At 42.4% G+C, this 24,270-nt stretch overlaps 1 protein-coding gene across 2 annotated transcripts in view; it reads right to left on the bottom strand.

The window, feature by feature from the left end:
* The window catches only part of DIS3L2 (DIS3 like 3'-5' exoribonuclease 2), a 291,824-nt gene that overhangs the window by 50,408 nt on the left and 217,146 nt on the right, over positions 1–24,270 (bottom strand). For both annotated transcript variants that reach the window (XM_083177472.1, XM_083177474.1), the window contains one exon: positions 23,902–23,981. In XM_083177472.1, coding sequence (XP_083033598.1) covers positions 23,902–23,981 — 80 coding nt within the window. The remainder of the gene's footprint in view (positions 1–23,901; positions 23,982–24,270) is intronic.

Below are 24,270 nucleotides of genomic sequence, written 5' to 3'. Positions count from 1 at the left end.
TTGCTTTGGGATCTGAGCAGTTTTATAAACTCTGCAAGAGACTAGTGGTAATTGCAAGGCTCTGTAAAACACTTTGGTAGCGCTTTTAATCCAGGGTACAACGTAATCTGTGCAAATCGCCAACTCAAGATCCCACAAATGAACCTCAGATGATCATAAAAGGGTTTATTTCTAGCTTCCACTTCACAACATAGTTAAGCCCATCCGCCCATATTAAAAACATTGCATTTTGAACATATGCTGTAAAGTGGCGACAAAAAGGGGCTGCTATATCTGCAAGCCTCTCACACAAAGGACACCTATTTTTGCCTACTCAAAAGCATATGAAAACCCGGGGTGATGAACCAGATATGACAAACTTTCAGTTACTGGGCAAGATGTAATGAAATCAGAGTTCAAAGGCAGTGCAGGATGTTTTCAAGGGAAAACCACGCCGAACTTGGACTTCATTATATCCCACCCAATATGTTTATCCAGTCATCAGTAGTCAACTGGCAGTGCTTCATGGCCCAGGAAAGCCTTTTTAATTGCTGCAGAACAGTTTAAAAACATTTAACATTATTTGTTCTCTGAAGAGACCTTTCCTTTGTTCCCCTGTTTCTAAGCAAAAATGTACACTCTTAGTAGTTACATGCATGAGTCATGTAACAGAATGGGCATAAGAACTGATGGGCTTAAAATGTTGACGACATGTGACTACATTTCTGTCCTCAGTCAAAGGTGTCTGATACAAATTACTGAAACCTGTAGAATCCACAGGAATTGATGATGTATGCATTTTTATCATCATGATTAATTGTGAAGGTGAATAAAACATTTCATCTGGTGATGATGGCCAATGCCAGCTCACTACATATGTTTGCTAAGTATTCACCATCTCTGATGTCCTTGATCTCTCCTGGGTAATGCCTTCCATCATATTCAAGATAGAATCAGTCCCCAGCATTAACTACATCAGGTTTTCCCAACCACGGTCCTCAAGGCACACCAACAGTGCAGGTTTTGTGCCTGTTGGTGTGCCTCGAGCACCGTGGTTGGGAATGCCTGAACTACATCATTTGAAGTCACTGCTTCACATTAAGCTCATCAGTAGCATTTTGCAGTATAAATATATAAAAATGTTATCAGTTACGTGAAATTTAATTTTTATATATTGTGTCCAATATTTCATGAAATTACGCATATATACACCCACACATACAGTATATAGCTAGCATAACCCTGTGCAAGTGAGATGGCTGAGAGAGTTAATAGTGAAATACGGGACTGCCTTATTCTGCCATTCCAGGAAATGGTGATCTGAACTACAGAAAGGCACAAGGGAAGGTAAAGAAAAGGCTAAAAAAATAACACCCTGCTGCTTAAATGGGAAGCCGAGGCACTGGTTCCCATGCAAAGATGGGCTTGCCAAAACCACAGCAAGATAAAACACTGCATTCATGAGGTCTCTGCTGTCCTGTGATCATTTCTGTTATCTGAATGGAGAAAAGCAGTATACAGTATATGCAGGGAGACGTGCAAAACTCTCAGAAACAAGTGTGACCAGCAGCTTTGCTAAAACTAGGCAGACATTTGGCTCATCTGGTTAAAGGATATATAAATCCAGAACATCAGAAAATCATTGCAGAGCTCAGCTTTCCTTGGAAATCCCAGAGACTCATACTGGAGGCAAAGCACAGTGGTCACCAGTGGTGAATTTCTGAATTGAAAGGCACCGGAACACACCTATTACAATTTAAATACAGATTTTATATTGTGTTTGCCCAGCATTAGAACATGTGCCTTATGGTCAATCTTTCTGATTATAGAGAAATACAAATGATTGCTCTATTACATAAAAGATAGAACAAGGATTTGGTCATTCTATTCTTGGCTGTGTAGGGAAAATGGAGGACATTTAGCAGGTGTAGCTTATTTGTACTCTGACAGAAAACTTCCAAGTTAGTATTGAAACTTGGAGAGGACCTTAACTGCAGTTGTGTCATGTACGTGTGTGTGTGTGTGTGTGTGTGTGTGTGTGCTATTATTATATGCAGTTATATCCCATTTAGTGGACTGGCAGTTCATGCTCACTCACATAATTTTCATCATATATTGTGCAATGAATGTGCTACTGTCATACCAAAGAGTGGAGAATATATATATATATATATATATATATATATACACACACATATATATACATATATATACACACAGTACTAGTAATCCCGCTCAAAGCAAAAGCTTTGAAAGCTAGTCTACTTCCTTCTGTGATTGCGCATGTGTGAGAAAGATGTAGTTTTTACTCTCTGCCAGCAGATGGCAGTGTTTCGGAGACTCACGAACACTAGACACACATATTATATAAGCTTCCAAGAAGTGTGGAAGCTGTTTTAGCTGCAAACAGGAGACCAACTTCATATTAAAGTAAAGGAGAAAAATTGTGGTGGTAAGGTGCGCTTGCTAACAGCAGCTAGTAAGGGGGAAGTCAGTCCCCGAAAAATATACCAGATAACAAGGAAATATACCAGCAAGTTGCTCCTGAGGAAGCTGGGAGACCTTTCCCAGAGAAACGCATAGAGCTTCTCAATATTCCAGCACCCTGACACTGTCAAGACTCCTGGGGATCACAAACTATCTTTACAGCACTGGATATGGGACTAATATCTCTACCTGGTCATCTGTTACAACCTAAAGATTGGACCTGCAGCAACATTAATACTCCACCCAGGTTTACCGGACAAGCTACCAGAATACAAAATTGGTATTTCAACATACATCTGGAACCGGCCACCTGGTAATCTATCGTTACTATAAAAGAGACATCCCTTCCAGATACATATAATCCTGGATATAGGAGTCTTTAAAGTGTCTATAGGGCCCATTTAATCACCCAATATTTAAGCTTAAGTGTGTCCTCTCCACATACCAAAATACATGTATGTGTTTGTTTTTATGATGTGTGTTTAATGTTCATAAAAAAAAATGTAATACTTAAAAACCGCCATCTACTGAATCATTTGAGAAACAAGCCAGCGCTGGTATATTTCTTTCTTATTTCATATTAAAGTACATGTATTTGAATACAAGTCATTACAGTCCCTGTTGGTGTAATGGTCAGGCATCCAAATACCTTTGTCCATAAAGTGTTTCTTTCTATCTCTTCTGCAAGCCTTAAAGTCCAGAATGTTCCAAACTCAGAAGGTTGTTAGGGTGCCAGTGCAAAATATTTTCGAACCAAGTGTGTCAGTTTCCCCTTCTGACTAGTCCCTACACTGACATGAAAACTGCTCTGCATCATTGGCATCCAAGTAACACACATAATTTATACACAAACTTTTACTGTGCTACCACTATAGGTGATAGCACAGCATACAGTCTCTGTCCATAGAAGGATGATCACATTCGTACAGAAGTCAAAAAAACATTTGGGGATGGGTCTACTCTTATAAAAAGGATGAATTAAAATGAAGATGATTAAGTTTATAAAGTATTGTTTTATTTTATTTTTTTCTGCTAAGTAAGAGAAACAAACAAGAGACCAGGGCCGGCACTACCATTAGGCAGCTGCCTAGGGCGCCAGGATATAGGGAGGGTGCCACCAAGACTACCTATCAAAAAATCAAGTATATCTTTGATGATCCTTGTTGTACTTAATGCAGGTGGTGGCTTCGGAATTTCTAAGACCTCACTTCCATACTTTCTCTTGAGGCATACTTTCCTAATTTTCTGCCCCCTCTTCCTTGTACTCTGTTGTGGGCGACAAAGCCATCAATAACTACAATATACGGATACGTTGTAACAGGGGGGGTTGCGGGAAAGTATTACTTGCACTGCAGAATAAAGGCTCCAGAGCAGATGCTAGATATAATAAAGAGATTGGAAGGTTTTGCTATCATTTATTTAAACTATAACATGATTGTTAACAAAAACAGAAAACCATGTTTATAGGAGATTTAGACTTACCACACACTATCATAGGCTGTGAAAAAAAAAAAAAAAAAACTTTGCACATATTGTAAGTGAAAATCTGGGAAATCAAAGCACAAATATTGGTGAAAGGAAAACATTTTCATCCTTTATTTAGGTCGCTATAAAAGTTAGATTTCAGCTCAGTTTGCATCTTGTTACTCAAATGTTCTTTAAATTTTTTTTATTTCAATTGAGACGGCATGTTCAGGGTTTGCGCAATCATTATGACCAACTACATTTGTATTTTTACTGCTTCAAATCTCTATAACATTCAGATGGACATATGGAAGCCTGACACACGTCCTCCAATGCATATCTGCAGACTTTTAAATCCTGGAGGCATGTCCTAGATGCAAAAATGTTTTGATTCATTTCTCATAATAACGAGGGATGCGGCTCGTGATGACGTTATTCACAGCGGCATACGTCATCACGGCCCGTAAACCATGCTGTGAATGGTTTACTGAAACTTTCCAGGAGAAAATATATTCCAGCTTTATTGAACACATGGCTAATGTGTGGATGAGGTTTTAGAGAGATTGAGGTAATGTATTTACTAGAGTACTTACAGCTATACTTTCTGATGTGTCTGTGTGTTCCAGTCAGCATGCATACACTGTGTGGGCAGCTAGACTGTTGATATAAGTATATCAATTACATGATGAAATGTACTGTATTTTGACAGACTGCATGTCTGCCTGCCTGTAGACTTGTGCCTTGTCTGCATATTTCCAATGTCGACATGAAACCCTAATGCCAATGTCACTATTTTCACCATGCCGACATAACAGTCACCATTCTGGTGTCAACATAGCTAATGTTGATTTAGTGTAAGGGTGTATCAAAAACAGTTGTAACTCATTAATTGAAGGCTTAACAGTATGCATGGGAAGATGACAACACATTTACCATTATAAAGTTCTCATCTTGCCCGAATTTGTCATATTCACACATACTTTCTATATAAAACAGCTGCATTGTTCTTCATGAAAGAATACATATCTAAAACAAGGATATATGACCATTCTGGTTTTTATTTGAGCGGTCTGCAACATCCTCCTGTCACAAAGGTATGGTTGTTTAGCAAGGTTGCGAATGCTAAAATGAATCCATTCAGATTAAAAGAACAATTTAAGAATATATTCAGAATTCTTGCTTTACCGTTGATTGAAGACTGCTCTTCTACAAAATCCCTGTTACCTATATAACCTTTACATTTGCAATCATATATCAATACTAAATATAAAATAAATGGAAATTGAAAATGTATGTAAATTATAATAACACTTTGCAAAATGTTTTGTCATTATGTTTGATCTTGATAATACAACTTTGAAAAAAAAAAAAAAGAACTATTTAAAACTATCATATACATATAGCCCCTATACATTAAGCCAAAGTATCGTATGCAGCCTCGCATGTGATACCTGAACAATTCCCAGCTGTGGTGTCGCTGTGCTCGCCAGTGGATAGATTGCATACGATACAAGGATATATGATACAATGCAGCTTCCCGATAGGCTCAAACGCGATTTGGCAATTTATGTGGCATTTTTTTTTTATTTCTGTACCAGGCCACTGTCACATTGTACAGAGGCTGGAGTCTCGTCTAGTCACACTGCAATGAGAATTGATGAGGGAAATTTATTAAGATGGGAGATCTAATTCACATAGAATTTTGCTATGGGTAACCAATCAGAATCTCCTTATTTATTAAGCACCTTCTAATAGATAGAGGGGGGGATGTTCTAACATCCGCACCCCAGCTCCGCCCCCTATCGCCACACATTGCATTCATAATTATCGCATATGCACTAACATATGCGATAATTATGGCAAAGGACAGCTCTTGCGTTAAGAGCTGTCCTTTGCGGAACTGTCCCCTCCCTCCCTTACCCGGCGCTGCTGCTGCTGTGCCGGGCTCTCCTCCTACCTGCACCCGGAAGAGGATCAGTGCAGGGAGGAGGAGGTCACAGGTCCGGGCAGCACAGCTCTGTGCTGCCCGGACACAGGTGAGAGGGGGGGGGGGCGATGCGGGGCAGCGGAGGGTTGTGCTAGAAGCCCATAGGCTTCTATGGGACATCGTCAGATTTTTCTGGCGATGCCCCCCGCCGTAACCCGGCAGGGGATGCTTAGTGCATCCCAAAATGCGGTAAAAGCCCCGATAACAGGGTTTTTACCGCATTTTTAGCTTAGAGAATCTCCCACAGAGTCTGATTGGTTGCTAATAGCAACATACCATCTGAAATAGACCTCATTCTACCTGAACCAAATCTAGATACCGATTAACCCATTCAGTGGTGGGGTTTTTTTTTTGGGGGGGGGGGGGGGGGGGGGAGGAGCGCTCCCCATAAAAAACTCGCCCAGTGGGGAGCCCTTCCCGGCCCTGCGCCCCGTCAGCCGGCTTCGGAGAATTGTATAGAAAAGCCTGAGGGGAGGGGGGGGGGAGGAGGAGGCGCGGCAGAGGGGAGGGAGCCGGGCAGCACTAAAGCAGCCTGAGATCAGCGATTGAACTCAGCAGCGCTGCCCAGCTCTAAACAGTGGCAATCCTGAGAATTTTCCGGGCTTGCCAAACTGGGCACTGAGGCACAGCCCGGAAAATTCGCGGGATTGCCACTGAAGGGGTTAATGCTCAGATCAGTACTACTGGTGGAACATAGCAACTTTGCCTTGATAAACTATAGTGATAAAATAATGTCATTATTGCTACATTTTTATAATAAGCCACTAAACGGGGCATAAACACATTGCGATTTTAGGAGATTCTGTTAGTGATCGGTCTAGATCGCTTAGACATTAAGCGCACCGTGTGTACACCCCATAGCGATATCAAAGCGCAGATCTTGTGTGCATGCCGACAAGATCTAGTTAAATCACTTAGCAAGTGGAGTTCAATTAGCAAAGTGTGTACAGAAACAGCAACAGCGTTCTACCATTTTTTTTTCAATCACGATGTGTGTATGGGCAATCTACACACCAGGAAGTTCGTATGGGCAATCTACACACCAGGAAGTTCAAGGGAAGTCTCCAACCCTGAATTGCTTAGAACAAATCTCAAAGTGTGTATGCCCCTTTAGTCTCACTGCCCGGGAGAAGATGAAAAGTATATGACAGGAATGTGCTGCCGCCAAGAGGCTGGGAGGTAGTATGGGAGCTAAAGGACATGCCACTATAAAAGGTGGTGGTAGGGAAGGGGCAGCTTAGCTTGTGGTGTGTAACAAAACACCAACTACAGGCAGTGACTCTAATCCTGCTGCCATACACACAGTTCTCATAAAGGCTTTTTTCTCCAAAATGAAATTATATGTCATTATACATTTAGTTTTTATTATGGTCCCTCCAAATGAAAACGCCACAAGCTTAAATGTCTGCTCTAGGCCAAAATACATTACTAGCTGCCTCTTTTTCAGTGCAAATCCATTCTGAAAATCTGAGAGCGTATCCTCCACTGCAAAACCATGCCCTGATGAAAGTCACATACAAGTGCAGAAATCCCTTAACAGCAATACCATCTCTTTCCTGACAGTGGAGCCCAGTGCACGCAACAAGTATTCTGACATTACATCAACTGCAGCAATGCCAGGTCAAATCACAGCAGAAATACTACCCATGTAGCACAAGGTGGGTATGTTATCACGTTTAAAAGTGAATGCATATTCTCAGCTCAACTCTCTCATGGTCTGCTGTTACTAGCATACTACCACACAAAATAAAGAAAAATAGACCTTGTAATTACTATTTTTTAGACTCAAGTTAAACTTTCCGCTTTGTAAAATAATCCCTTTTGCTAAGAGATGTGTCTATAATGCTTCATGTTTAATAAAATCATTCCGATTTCTCAGGCTCTCGCAATCAGAAGCAGCAATTCCAGAGAACACAATCTCCGCAAGTTTAAGACAACAGAAGTACAGGTTACAGAAGAGCGGTGGAGAGAGGCACAGAAAACCTCACCGCAAAGCAGCAGCCAGAGAAACTGCTGGAGATGGTTTCAGGGGGTTCCAAGTTCAACCAGAGTGCAACAATCAGGTCATATGTACGCAGCACTGCAGTACAAAGCCCAAACTTACAATGAATGTACATAGGAAGACTGGATGACCACATAAACCTGTGAGTGGGCAAAGGGCTAACTTAGATGAAGGCATATCCAGCAAATAAGTCACACTCCAAAGCTGCCAACATCTTATATTATGGCGAGAGTGTAATGTCACCCGAGATGGGGTAGAAGGTCCTTCAGAGTCACCTATTTCCTGAAAACAGCACAAACAAAACCTCATACAGGTGACTACTGTGCAACCTACAACGTGGGAGAAGAGAGCAGTTGCATCACTAGTAAATGTGTAAGAAACAGTAAGAGTGAGCTCATGGAGGAAGGGAACAGCTTTCACTGCCATATACAACTCTAGACATGTTCCCATGAGCTCATCCTTGGCACGCGACAGGTGAACATTGTACACAGCTTAAAGGTTTAACAAGCTCTTGACTAACACAAAGGGCAATATTTATCAATCAAGTGCACATGAAGATTTTATCAGCCTATACGGCTGCGTGACACAGCCACCCTCAGGCAGCAGCCAATGTGACATCATCACACTACAGCTGACATTAGGTGCACAATATAATCATCAAGGAAGACGATACAAAAGCAAGCTTTAATTATTTAAAAATACGGATTTGGTTAATAACCTACAGCATCAGGTCTTATTTATTTATTTACCCTTTCTTATATAGTGCAGCAATTTCCATTGCGCTTTACAAGAGGAAACAATGATCAAAACGGTAATAACAAACTGACAGAGGTAGCTTACAATCTTAAAATTCTTCTGTATAATAAAAGACTCCTCATCTCTATGAGGGGTATTCAGGTGATGCGAGTGCCAGTGGCCACTAAATTGCGCCCAGTGATGCATATTAACCCCTTCATGACAGAGCCAGTTTGTGCCTTCATGACAGAGCCCTTTTTTTCAAATCTGACATGTCTCACTTAAGTGGGGATAACTTTTTTTTGCTTTTACTTATCCCAGTGATTTTGAGATTGTTTTCTCGTGACACATTGTACTTCAAGTTAGTGGTAAATTTGGGTCGATACAGTCTGTGTTTTTTTTGTGAAAAATACCAAAATATCGTGAAAAAATAGAAAATTTAGCAATTTGCAAAATGTTAAATTTTCTGCTTGTGAGACAAATAATCATACCACTCAAAATAGTTAATAACTAACATAGACCATATGTCTACTTTATGTTTCCATCATTATTTCAACTTCCTTTTAATTTTTTTGGACACTAGGAGGCTTACAATATGAATAGCAAATTCTCAAATTTTCAAGAAAATTTCAAACACTGATTTTTTTAGGGACCAGTTCAGTTCTGATGTGACTTTGAGGGACTTGTATGTGAGACACCCCCATAAATGATGCCATTTCAAAAACTGCACCCCTCACAGTATTCAAAACAGCATTTTGGAAGTTTGTTAACCCTTTAGGTGTTTCACAGGAATTAAAACAAAGTGTAGGTGAAATTTCAAAATTTCTTTTTTTTTGCAGAGTTTCAATTTTAATACATTTTTCTAACGAATACAGTAGATTTTACTAGAGAAATGTGACTAAAAATTGATTCCCCCAATTCTTTTGTTTTCAAAAATATCCTATATGTGGCCCTAGTGTGCACGTTGACCAAACCACAGGCTTCATAATAGAAGGAGCACCTACTTGATTTTGGAGCCTCCTTTTTATGAGATTTTTTATTAGGCACCATGTAGGTTTCTAGGCACCATAAGTGCTAAAAGTTAGGAACCTCCCCCACAAGTCACCCCATTTTGCAATCTACACCCCTCAGGGAATTCATCTAGGGGTATAGTGTACATTTCAAACCCCCAGGGGTTTCACCAATTTTGGTACAACTGGGATGTGAAAATGGAAAATTACATTTTTTACACAAACATGCAGTTCTGGCTCAAAATTTTTCATTTTCACAAGGAATGAAGGAGACAAAGCACCCCAAAATCTGTGCCCCAATTTCTCCCGAGTACGGCAATGCCTCACATGTGACCAAAAAATACCAGTTGGGTGCATGGCAGGACTCAGAAGGGAAGGAGTGTTTTTTGGATTTTGCAGCACAGATTTTGGTGGAATGAATGGTGGGTGCTATGTTGCACCAATACAGTGGAACCCCCCACAAGTCACCCCATTTTGCAAAGTACACCCCTCAGGGAATTCATCTAGGGGTATAGTGTACATTTCAAACCCCCAGGGGTTTCACCAATTTTGATACAACTGGGCAGTGAAAATGAAAAATTACATTTTTTTTACACAAAAATGCAGTTCTGGCTCAAAATTTTTCATTTTCACAAGGAATGAAGGAGACAAAGCACCCCAAAGTCTGTGCCCCAATTTCTCCCGAGTACGGCAATGCCTCACATGTGACAAAAAAATACCAGTTGGGCGCATGGCAGGACTCAGAAGGGAAGGAGTGATTTTTGGATTTTGCAGCACAGATTTTGGTGGAATGAATGGTGGGTGCTATGTTGCATTAGCAAGACTCCCAAAGCACCAATACAGTGGAACCCCCCCACAAGTCACCCCATTTTGCAAAGTACACCCCTCAGGGAATTCATCTAGGGGTATAGTGTACATTTCAAACCCCCAGGGGTTTCACCAATTTTGGTACAACTGGGCTGTGAAAATGAAAAATTACATTTTTTTACACAAACATGCAGTTCTGGCTCAAGATTTTTCATTTTCACAAGGAATGAAGGAGACAAAGCACCCCAAAGTCTGTGCCCCAATTTCTCCCGAGTACGGCAATGCCTCACATGTGACCAAAAAATACCAGTTGGGCGCATGGCAGGACTCAGAAGGGAAGGAGTGATTTTTGGATTTTGCAGCTCAGATTCTGGTGGAATGAATGGTGGGTGCTATGTTGCATTAGCAAGACTCCCAAAGCACCAATACAGTGGAACCCCCCCACAAGTCACCCCATTTTGCAAAGTACACCCCATTAGGGAATTCATCTAGGGGTATAGTGTACATTTCAAACCCCCAGGGGTTTCACCAATTTTGGTACAACTGGGCTGTGAAAATGAAAAATTACATTTTTTTACACAAACATGCACTTCTGGCTCAAAATTTTTCATTTTCACAAGGAATGAAGGAGACAAAGCACCCCAAAGTCTGTGCCCCAATTTCTCCCGAGTACGGCAATGCCTCACATGTGACCAAAAAATACCAGTTGGGCGCATGGCAGGACTCAGAAGGGAAGGAGTGATTTTTGGATTTTGCAGCACAGATTTTGGTGGAATGAATGGTGGGTGCTATGTTGCATTAGCAAGACTCCCAAAGCACCAATACAGTGGAACCCCCCCACAAGTGACCCCATTTTGCAAACTACACCCCTCAGGGAATTCATCTAGGGGTATAGTGTACATTTCAAACCCCCAGGGGTTTCACCAATTGTGGTACAACTGGGCTGTGAAAATGAAAAATTACATTTTTTTACACAAACATGCACTTCTGGCTCAAAATTTTTCATTTTCACAAGGAATGAAGGAGACAAAGCACCCCAAAATCTGTGCCCCAATTTCTCCCGAGTACGGCAATGCCTCACATGTGACCAAAAAATACCAGTTGGGCGCATGGCAGGACTCAGAAGGGAAGGAGTGATTTTTGGATTTTGCAGCACAGATTTTGGTGGAATGAATGGTGGGTGCTATGTTGCATTAGCAAGACTCCCAAAGCACCAATACAGTGGAACCCCCCCACAAGTCACCCCATTTTGCAAAGTACACCCCTCAGGGAATTCATCTAGGGGTATAGTGTACATTTCAAACCCCCAGGGGTTTCACCAATTGTGGTACAACTGGGCTGTGAAAATGAAAAATTACATTTTTTTACACAAAAATGCAGTTCTGGCTCAAAATTTTTCATTTTCACAAGGAATGAAGGAGACAAAGCACCCCAAAGTCTGTGCCCCAATTTCTCCCGAGTACGGCAATGCCTCACATGTGACCAAAAAATACCAGTTGGGTGCATGGCAGGACTTAGAAGGGAAGGAGTGATTTTTGGATTTTGGAGCACAGATTTTGGTGGAATGAATGGTGGGTGCTATGTTGCATTACCAATACAGTGGAACCCCCCCACAAGTGACCCCATTTTGCAAACTACACCCCTCAGGGAATTCATCTAGGGGTATAGTGTACATTTCAAACCCCCAGGGGTTTCACCAATTTTGATACAACTGGGCAGTGCAAATGAAAAATTACATTTTTTTACACAAAAATGCAGTTCTGGCTCAAAATTTTTCATTTTCACAAGGAATGAAGGAGACAAAGCACCCCAAAATCTGTGCCCCCATTTCTCCAGAGTACGGCAATGCCTCACATGTGACCAAAAAATACCAGTTGGGTGCATGGCAGGACTCAGAAGGGAAGGAGTGATTTTTGGATTTTGCAGCTCAGATTCTGGTGGAATGAATGGTGGGTGCTATGTGGCATTAGCAAGACCCCCGAAGCACGGTGAAATGATGAACCTAATAATCCATAGATGTGTGGTATATTTTGAAACACTCCTTTATACATAGGCCGGGTTTGTTGGGGCAAGTTTCACAGTGGAAAATAGTTTCCTTTCTTATCCCCTTTTTATAGCAAACTTTGCACCTTTTTTTGTGTCCTGCCCTTTCTTGCAGTGGAGGGGATTTCGTTGGGAAAATGCTGCCCTGGTACAATACGGGGGCCAGTACTAGAAGTACTGGGGCCCTCTGCCTGCTGGTTCCCAAATATTAGGCCCTTTATGACTTCCTCTTGAAAGTGCATAAATGTCCCCCTCTGGCCGGTAGAACGGAATAGCACGTAAGCGTTATACAGTGCCATCTGGATGATATACACGGCCAGCTTCTTGTACCAGATATTTGTTTTCCGCAGGGCACTGTACGGCTTCAGTACCTGATCTGAAAGATCCACTCCGCCCATGTACTTATTGTAATCTAGGATACAATTTGGTTTTGAGGTGTGGGTACTGGTACCTCGTACAGGGATGGAGGTGGTACTGTCTCCATGAATTGTTGTCAGTATAAGGACATCCCTCTTGTCCTTATATTTGACCAACAACATATTTTCGGTGCATATTCCCCTGCTTTCACCCCTTCTTAGTACTTGGGCAATGTGCGTTTTGGAGGGGCCTCTTTGGTTCTTGCGCACAGTACCGCAAACTGCTGTACCTCTTGAACCAAGGGCCTTAAACAGGGGGATGCTGGTGTAAAAGTTATCCACATAGAGGTGATAACCCTTATCCAGGAAGGGGTGCACTAAATCCCAGACAATTTTTCCACTAACACCTACGAGGGAGGGGGGGCATTCTGGCGGTTCAATTCTTGAATCTTTCCCTTCATATACCCTAAACTTGTGGGTGTACCCTGTGGTGCTTTCACACAGCTTATACATTTTTATGCCATACCTTGCCCTCTTACTGGGAAGGTACTGGCGGAATTTAACCCTTCCTTTGAAATGTATAAGGGACTCGTCGATACTAATACATTTATCAGGGATGTATAGCTCTGCAAATTTGGCACTGAAATGATCAATGACCGGCCTGACTTTGAATAGCCTGTCAAAGGTGGGATCATCTCTGGGTGGGCACTGTGCATTATCGGTGTAATGTATAAATTTATGGATTGCCTCAAAAAGAGCCCGAGTCATGGCCATACGGTAAAATGGGGAGCTGTACAGAACATCTGTACTCCAATATTGCCTAATTTGTGGCTTTTTTACTATGCCCATATGAAACACCAGACCCCAAAACGTCATCATCTCTACTGCATCTACAGGGGTCCACCTAGCAAATGATGACGTGGGGTTTTGAGCAATAAACTGCTGGGCATATAAATTAGTTTGGTCCACCATTAAATTTATAAAATCATCAGAGAAAAATAATTTGAAAAAGTCAATTTCTCTGAGACCTGTGGAATCAAATTGGATTCCTGGCATGGCCAAAAACTCAGGAACCTGGGGCTCAAAATTGTCTGGTGGTGGGGTCCATACGAGATCAATTATTGGGGGGGGGGGGGTCTCAGCTGATCTACGGGGGCGTCTTTGAGGGGGTCCCTCATCACCAGAGGAGGAAGAGGTGCTTAAGACGAATCCTTCAAATACCCCGCTTGCATCACTGGCTGTGTCAGAGTCAGAGGCAAGCATGGCATATGCCTCCTCCACTGAATACATTCTTCTGGATGACTGGGATGACATGTGGGATGACATTTGGGATGACATTTGGGATGCCATTTTTATTTTTGTGTTACTGGTAGTGAAATGTTTCAACACGTGTATAGTGTGGGGGGGGGTACAAACTTTATTTCAACCCGGGGGGTATGTAGTGTGTAGTGTGTATGTAGTGCAGAAAAAAAAAAAACTTTATACAAAAAAAAAAAATTGAAGGGGTTAAAAAAAAAAAAATTGAAGGGGTTAAAAAAAAATAATTGAAGGGGTTAAAAAAAAAAAAAAAAGGTCCTGCGCCAAAAATTGAGCACAGATGTTGGTCAGTAACGTCCGTCACTGAACAGCGCTCAAAGGCAACAGGAATTTGATAAAAAAAAAAAAAAAATAGATCAACCCTGTGCCGAAAAAGCTGATCAGTGATGTACGTCACTGATCAGCGCACAGTGGCCACAGGACACCCACAAAATCACAGTGTGTGTAAAAAAAAAAATTAAAAAAAGACCCCACAGCACCCACAAAAAAAAAAAGGTGATCAGTGATGAGACACTGATTACCAGTGAGGGGCAGCAGGTGCACAACCTTTGGTGCAACTGACAGTGCAACTGGCAGCAACTGACAGGTATATATATAAAAAAAAAACCTCTGCACCCCCAAAAAGTTGCTGATCACCTCAGATATAGTGATCAGCACAAAAGGCGGGGGCAGCAGACACAAAATTTAGCACTCTCTATCACTCTCTGTCCCTATCTCTCTCTATCTCTCTCACTATCTATCACTCTATGACACTGCAGCAGCAGCACTGACAGGTATATATATCTAAAAAAAAAAACTGCGCCCCCAAAAAGTTGCTGATCAGTTATTTTATACTGATCAGCACAAAAGGGGGGGCAGCAGTCAGTTATATAAAAAATATATAGCACAATCTGTCACTATCTCTCTATCTCTCTCTATCTCTCTATCTATAACTCTATTACACTGCAGCAGCACAAAATATAGCACTTTCTGTCACTAGGCCTCTCTATCTCTCTCTCTCTCTCTAACTCGATGACACTGCAGCAGCACAACACAGCACAGGATGTCACAAGATGAAGCAAGATCCCAAGCAGTGATCAGGTAAGTATTGAGCAAGGTTCTGGTCAGTATATGGCGGCAGCTGGGCACGGTGACCGCACTGCACGCTATTCCAGACCGGAATGGCGTCTGCAGTGCAGTCACCGTTAGTTTAAACCCTCCTCCATGGCTGTGATTGGTCCGTCGGTCCGACGAACCAATCACGGCCTTTGGGGGCGGGCGGGGTGAGGTGGGGTGACACCAGTGTCACCCTTACACCCCGCGGTGATTGGTGCTGTACTTTACAGCACCAATCACCTCCGATCCCGTGTCACCGGCGAACGTTATTCGCCGGTGACACAGAAAACGCTGTGAATGGCTGTTTACACTGAACAGCCAATCACAGCGATCGCCGACGGGGGGGCGGCATCGCAGCCCCCCCTGGGCATGCAGGGACATGTCTGCTGTCAGGGACAGCAGACATCGTCCCTCTGTCACTGCGTCTCTAGACGCAGTGACAGTTTGAAGCCATGGCGTATATATACGTCATGTGTCGGGAAGTACTTCCCGGCCATGACGTATATATACGTCAAATGTCGTGAAGGGGTTAAGTGTTGCTCTGTTCGGGCATGCACAGGCACTGTTATGTTGTTCTACCATTTTGATTGGATGGTAACGAAGATTGAAACTTATTTCATAACAATGGTATATTGTTCTTAACTAGACTAATGGAGGGTTGACACTGTGAGATATGCACTCATTTTCTATAGAAGCAAAATAAAGTAGAAATCGAAGCGAAATCTAATGCATATCAAATGCTTTTAGCAGCATTTGATGCAGAGCTGATCCCAATGCGCATTCACTATAGTGGCAATCGAAAAGAAAAATAGTCTTGCCAGGCAAGACTATATAGTAGAAATCGAACCTCACGTCAAATCGAAGTCAAATCGAATGCCAACTAAAATATTTAAAAAACATGTTAACATTTTATTTATTTTTCCTGACAGTAAAAGCAAACACTAGGTGTGTACACAGGCATTTATTTATTTATTACTTATTAACAGTTTCTTAGGTACTTGTTTCCTAGCACGGCCACAATCGCGGGCATCGCGGGTAATTTTTAATGGTCTACGATGCGACCGACGCGATGCCCGCGATTTCCCATTGAAAAAGTCAAAATCGCGTCGTATGCGGCCAAAAAAAGCATAAGATGGTACCGACGCGATGCCCGCGATTTCCCATAGGGAACAATGTAAAATGCCTCAATTTAACCAAATCAACATAGGGAACAATGTTAAATGGGCCAGAGACCCCCCAAAAAAACCCTGACCAGTGAAATGGCCCCCCAAAAATAGTTAACGCCACCCCACGATCAACGTCAACCCGAAGCGTGGCGAGTGCAGCGAGGCCGCGGTACGCGTCCTCCGACCTTTTCATACCCCCACTATCCACGTCGGTGTGGAGTTGAGAATAGATAGTGTGGCGAGCGCAGCGAGCCCGAAGCGCGGCGAGCCCCGCGAGGGTACGCGGATACCTGTCAAGCCCGCAAAGGGACGTGTTTACCGGTGAAGGTATCCGCGTGCGCTCGCCACGCTTCGGGCTCGGTGGCTCGCCACACTATCTATTCTCAACTCCACGCCGACGTGGATAGTGGGGGTATGAAAAGGTCGGAGGACGCGTACCGCCTGCGCTCGCCACGCTTCGGGTTGACGTTGATCGTGGGGTGGCGTTAACTATTTTTGGGGGGCCATTTCACTGGTCAGGGTTTTTTTTTGGGGTCTCTGGCCCATTTAACATTGTTCTCTATGTTGATTTGGTTAAATTGAGGCATTTTACATTGTTCCCTATGGGGCATCGCGTCGGTCGCATCGCATGCGATGTTTTAGCCCGCATGCGATGCGACCGACTCGATTTTTTTACCTGCGATGCCCCAGATCAAGATCGTTGTGGCCGTGCTAGGAAACAAGTACCGTTTCTTATATAACACATACATATTCCGCAGCGCTTTACAGAGAATAGTTCAACATTTACATCAGTCATCACTTTACTTTCGATTTCCCCAATTCCACCCCCTTTCGATTTGGCCTTTGCTTTTGATATCAATTTCAATTTGCATTCGATTTACTGGATCGAATTAGATACTTCCTTGCCTGCGCAGTCTATTTTTCTTTTTGATATAGAGAAAACAGGAGCGCGTATTGAATTGAATGTGGATCAAAATGGTCTTAAAATACGTTCGATTTGATTTTGCTTGTATAAGAAAAATCGAATTGAAAACCTGCCAAAATCGAAGTGTGTGTACACCCCTTAAGGGTGATATCCTATTAGCGCCAGTGATTCACGGACGATAATCGGTTCGGCCTTGGCTATCCTATTAACCCTGATGCCACCATCCTTTCCCCCGATAACCAATGCTTATTGGGGATTATGCTTCGCATGTCGCATAATGTCTGATAAGCAGCCGTGGCAACACACAAGAGTAGAGAATTATCGCCAATCCCATCTGTATTTGCCAGATAGCAGTTCTGTTTTCACCTGGTAAAAATAATCGCCAATCGGATACCACGATAATGACAGTTAGTCATTAGTCCGAATATCCATCCTTTTTTATCAGCCGACGCAGCTTCGGAGAAAATAGGATATCTTCTTAACAGTTCAGAGAATAGATCAAATTGCGCTTAATCCAAGAAAATATACTGTACACATTGGTTGTGAGATAAGAATTTTCGGTACTTGTTTCCTAGCACGGCCACAATCGTGGGGATCGTGTACCTTTAAGTTAAGGTACACGATCCCCACGATGGACCCGATTTCCTTTGAAATCAGGTCCATTTTGCCGGCAAAGGTACAAAATCGGGGGCATCGCGTCGGTCGGGACCATTAACATTGGTCCCGACGCGACCGACGCGATGCCCCCGATTTTGCCATAGGCTTCAATGTTAAAATATTTTTTAACATTGAAATCGTGAGCATCGCGTCGGTCTTGTGCCATTATAATGGCACAAGATGAGATGGACTTGATTAAGTCCATCTCACATTGAAAAAAATTTGAAAAATGTGAAATGGGCCAATATGACCCATTTAACATTATATATGGCCCCGTCGTCACCCCACGATAGACGCCAACCCGAAGCGTGGCGAGCGCTGCGCTCGCCACACTATATATTCTCAACTCCACGCCGACGTGGATAGTAGGGGAATGAAAAAGTCGGAGGACGCGCACCGCCGCTGCGCTCGCCACGCTTCGGGTTGGCGTCTATCGTGGGGTGGGGTTTACGTAGTACAATTTGGGGGTCTAAGGAATATTTTACATTGAATCCAATGTAAAATCGGGTCCCAGGGACCCGATTTACATTTGATCCAATCAAAAAATCGGGTCGATCGCATCGCATGCGACCAAATCGCATGCGATGCGATCGACGCGATTTTTCCGACACGACCACCCCAATGTAAATCGGTGTGGCCGTGCTAGGTAATACAAGTACCGAATTTTCTCATTAAGGGGGGTATTTATGAAAGCTTGGACAGATAATTGTGAGAATCAGCTTCTGTACTTTAGCTTTCTTGATTTTATCTTTCTCCAAGCTTTAATAAACACCCATAAATACTGTACAATTATAAAAGGATGTACACATTTTTCAGCAGCTTTGTACAGTAGATATACAGTAAAACAGATCGGTGATGGCATGGCGAATTGATGACCTCACATTTCAGCAGGGATTACTCCTGGGCGAGAGTTGTGCCATACATAATATACCATGGAAAACATATTCAAGAGATGTGGTTGCAGTAATAAAACTTGGTTGCCCAGTTTCTTCATCAGAAAAAGTCTGCCATAGTCCTGCTATATGCACACACAGGACGAATAGAACGAGTTTTGCCCTTCTGCTTCACAGGTGGTTTCTGTCCTTCCTGAGGGGCATCAGTCATTGAGTCGACCCTATTTAGGTCGACAGTCAAAATGTCAACATGAGTTTTTCACTTTTTTGTCCCGAATGTCGACATAGTCAGGGTCTAAGTGTACCACATCCCCAGCACATTATTATATTCTCCCACCATGCCATAGGGGATGGAAAGGTAGGAAACACCGCCTATCAGCACATGGCTCAAAAAAGTGACAATCTCATGTAGACAAATAGACCTTCCCATTTTCAACACTATGCTTGTGTCAGCCTTCCAACCCTGTCGACCTTAGCCTTGTAGACCTATTTCAGGTGTTGACCTAAGCCCTGTCGGCCTTCAGTGGTCAACTCAATACATGTCGCCCTAAATAGGGTAGATCTAGTGACGAATCCCCTTCCTGAGCTGCCTTAGGACACAGATACAGTTGGACAGGTGTACCGCCCCAGCCTATCTCCCAACCTGCCACGGTCAGGCTAAACTAGAAACCTATACCCAAACCCTGGGCAGCACTCAAAGATTTCCCTATCGGCTCACCACTCCAGGTTGGTGACACTGTGGGTATGCTTCTGGCGGTACTGTTTCCTAGCACGGCCACAATCGCGGGTCATTTATAATGGTATGCGATGCGACCGACGCGATTTGCCATTGAAATACATTGAAAAGGTACCATCGCATGCGGCCAAAAAAAGCATGCGATGGTACCGACGCGATGCCCGCGATTTCCCATAGGGAACAATGTTAAATGGCCTCCGACCTTTTCATACCCCCACTATCCACGTCGGCGTGGAGTTGAGAATAGAAAGTGTGGCGAGCGCAGCGAGCCACCGAGCCCGAAGCCTGGCGAGCCCCACAAGTTTTTTGGGGTCTCTGGGCCATTTAACATTGTTTCCTATGTTTATTTGGGTAAATTGAGGCATTTTACATTGTTCCCTATGGGAAATCACGGGCATCGCGTCGGTCGCATCGCATGCGATTTTTTTGCACGCATGCGATGCGACCGACGCAATTTTTTTACCTGCGATGCCCGAGATCCTAATCGTTGTGGCCGTGCTAGGAAACAAGTACCCTTCTGGCAATGTCAGATTGTTTGCTGGCCAGAAATAAGTTGGTAGTTGTGGTTATGATGAACATGTAATATGTGTGATGCGTGACAGGCACCACTGGAGATAGGTTGGCAATGCTGTACTTACTGTAGCTCTGCTTCGTGATGTATCACCGCACAACTCATTCTAGTGCACACTAGGACTGATATCAGGGCTGAAACTCGTCACCCAGGGCAAGTCAGTAAATTGCCTCCGCCCCGTCTCCACCCCCCCCCCCCCCGTCTCCCCACTCCCTGAATGCAGGTATGGTGATCACATCCAGCACCCCGGACATGCGACCACCAAGCCCGACTACGCCCCCACCCAGTTGCAGCCCTGCTGATATAACCAATTACCAAAGCACTTGATATTGGCGAAAATGCTCCCAGTAATACGGATTGTGCCAGGTGAAAAATGCATCTAATTAATATTTCGGATATTCTGAAGTTTCCTAACACAGTGAATTCAAGATCATATAATCAATGTTATCCCGCAGTGCCAAATTCTAATTGCATATTAGTAGTTTACATTAGTTGCATCAACCACCATGCCACCGAGAGAACACAAAAACGCAAGACTGCACAGTATTGAGCGGACGAATACACATTGTCTCAATGGTAAATTCCTATCCCCCATGCCTAGTTACCAACATGTCTGGACACATGAAATGTGATGGAACTGTATACAAGCTTACAGCTTTACTAATAAATGGAAACCAAACTATACACAGTCTACAGTTTGTCAGAATGCTTTTAAAAAAACAAAATCCCACCACACCTGGTTTATCTCTAATAGTCAAATGCTCCCAATGAATGTCAGAAAGGACAATTTGGATAAGAAAGTACATTTTCCATTGCATGTGCGGCATAGAAACCACCTGGAGGTCTCAGGCTGTGGGAAAGTCTGAAATGCATCTTCTTCCACTAGTAACTACTCTAATACAAAGATTAATGGGCATGACTTCATTGCCATAATATACTGCACAATAATGATAGCCGGCACCCAATAATACCACCCCAAGAGAAGGACAAGACACAACACATTATGAAACGTGTATTGTTGCAGCACATTCTAACCCTTTCACTGCCAGATAGTGTCTGTGACCAGTTACATTGCTTTGTCCATTACATCACAATCCTGTCAAAACCCAGTAATTTTCTGACAAGCAAACTCAGGTACAATCCTATTCAGCTATATTTTCCCCACAAAAACATTACATTTGTCATGAACTATTACAGCTGTAAAAACCTTAAGAGATTGTGAATATTTGGAAGGAAGCAGAGGAATCACAGAACTCCTGCCTCATCTATGTAAGAGTACTCTTCCAAGAGATTAATAAGAGCAGGGAAAACCAGCTATTCTTTTCTCAACTTGATCTGAAACCTGAGGAGTAACAGAACAAACTACTATGGTTCAGTTGTGAAAGCCAGAGAGCCTAGCGTTTCTCTGCAATAAAGCCGGCCAAGGTTTTTATTGGGTGGGCCAAATATGACATATTGACATGTTCACTAGAAGCAATGTACATGACAAAAAAAGTTATGATAGATAAAACCCATACAGAGCGTAGCAGAAAAGTCTCGGGCATGGCTCAAGTCTAATACACCGTTATTTTGGTACCCTTGACCTTTGTAACATATCCATCCTTAAGTACCAGCCATCCGCAGGTAAGAGTTAACGTGCTTCTTGTTGCGGGTACCTAGAATTGCTGGACTATTCAGTTTTACAGCCGGGGCCAGACTAATAATGGGGCAGATGGAGCTTCAGCTCTAGGCTCCACATAAGAGGCCCTTCGCCATGACTGCCTGATGATGGCCAAACAGCTGGCCACGTATCATCTTTATTAAAAATGGATTACCATTTTGCTCAAACTGTTTCAATTTTTATATTTTTACACATTTAAGGATAAATTGGGGCTGGTCATGTCCACATGGATCTGGCAGCACCCATAAAGCACTGGTTACAGCTCCTTAACTTCTCATAAAAGGCCCTTTATAATTTGCAGCCCCAACCCCAGGTGTCCTTTTATCCAGCCTGGTTCTCAAGTAGTACAGATGGAGCCCTCCCCAGCCAGCCTTCTCTGGATAGCCATGGTGAGCCAAGGCCTATTCTTCTCAGCTGCAATACAATACATAGAACAATATAGTAGGGGATTGTTGTACATTTGTTCATGTAATGGCTGACATTTCCAGCTGTAAGAAAATGATGCATGCATACACAATTCATAAACTAGATATTTAGCATTTATTTTTATATGACATCAAGAACAATGTACTTAAAATTAAAGATGTGCAGGCTCTGATTTATTCTGATTTCAAAGCAGGATCTTATTGGCTATCAACTGTCATGTGATTTGGGATAGCCAATAAGATCCTGCTTTGAAATTAGAATAAATCAGAACCTGCACATCTCTACTTAAAATGTTATATTTTTCCATTTCAATTTTTTTTTCGAAAGGTCTGAAAATAACCTCTGTTTTAAGGGCTACTTAGTGAATTCTAGAATGCAGAAGCCATCAGAGGAATACTGTATATACAGTATGATCTATTGTAGTATACATATGACGTTCTTAAGTTAAAATGAATCAGTTGCTTGAAACCTAAAATCTTGTGCCAGCCTCTGTGACGACAACACACAGTATCTCAGCCATCATCTTTGCCTTGGTGATAATCACAGTAGCTAAAGAAACTGGTCTATAAAGGATCCAACATACTACAGTCAGGAGCTACTGTGAACATGGAGAATACACATGGAGCAGGGCTGGATCTACCAATGTGCAGCTGCCTAGGGGCTCCAGTACCTGGGTTGAGCCAGACGATCACAAAATTTAAGTATGACTCAGAGGCATCCATGTTGCACTTAATGCAAACCATACTAAATCAAAAAGAACTTCTAAGACACCACCTCCACACTTTCACCAGAGGTTCTGGAATGTTGGCATTGGGATGTTGGTGGTGGTTGGGAACAGCAGGCTGAAGTTTTGAATAGGGTGCCGAAAACCTTGCCCAGGTATGGAGGTGTGACTACCTTTCGCGAAAAGAACAGAGCCTACATTGAGTGTATACTTTTCTACATTTTCCTAACTTGACATAACAATTTTAGCATACACTTCACTTTCTATTCAGGTTCCATATACATTGCACATAAATTATTCAGTTATACAGTAAAAGCTGAATTGGTTGTGTTTGATTCACATCTTACTGATGATTTATGAGCACAGCTCCTGTACTTTATATGAATTACATTTTAGATTACTGCTTTTTGTAGCACAATTGTTTTGTGATACATAATCAACAACTGTATGTTAACAGGTATTACAAAGGTCAAATGTATTTCTTTGTTTATCAAAGTTGTACTTGCAAACAGTAGAGGTATCCATGTTGTGCAATGTACTTCTATACATAAACCAAATACCTGTATGTGACTAATTACCATTCTTTGTAATCAATAGTTTATTATAAAAGTGTTTGCTGATTTTAGAATAAGGTTCCATACCAAATTAGCAAATGTAGGGGCAGATTTGAGTGATATTCTTGTTTTCACTAGTTAAGAATAACTGTTGCTCTCTATCCAATCCGCTCCTGTCATGTAGTAGAAAAATTATAGTAGCCAATTGATTGGTGCATCATCATTCATAACGAGTTATAACAATATCACTTGTTGTTAAATCTTCCCCACCAGTATTATGTTAAACCCACCTCAGTGATTAACTTACTTGTTACTGTCTCTGTACTTGTAAATGTAGCATCCTTGAGGCATCCCACTTTCTTTGTCCAATGTGAATGATAGCTTCAGCTGCACAAAGAGAGACAGAGGTGTTAGGCTTAGACATAACATTGTGATGAACTTATAAAAAGTGTACAGTAGAACTGCCTGATGGAGTATATTGGTATATCCTTGCAGACCATGCTCACACATGTATCATCCTAAAGTCACAACAGGATGTACCACAATAATTATTAGCCCTAGGAAAATCAAGAATACAGATATTTCTAAATGAGAGGCTGCAAAAAAATTGAGGTAGAAATTAAAGTTTTTTCCACAGCTACATCTGTATAATGCTGTGATCTTACCAATAACAGGT

This window comes from Crinia signifera, chromosome 3 (assembly GCF_055691185.1).
Source record: "Crinia signifera chromosome 3, ASM5569118v1, whole genome shotgun sequence".
Classification (NCBI taxonomy): Eukaryota; Metazoa; Chordata; class Amphibia; order Anura; family Myobatrachidae; genus Crinia; species Crinia signifera.
Note: the sequence above shows the minus strand (reverse complement) of the source record. Positions and strands in the feature narration are given on the sequence as shown.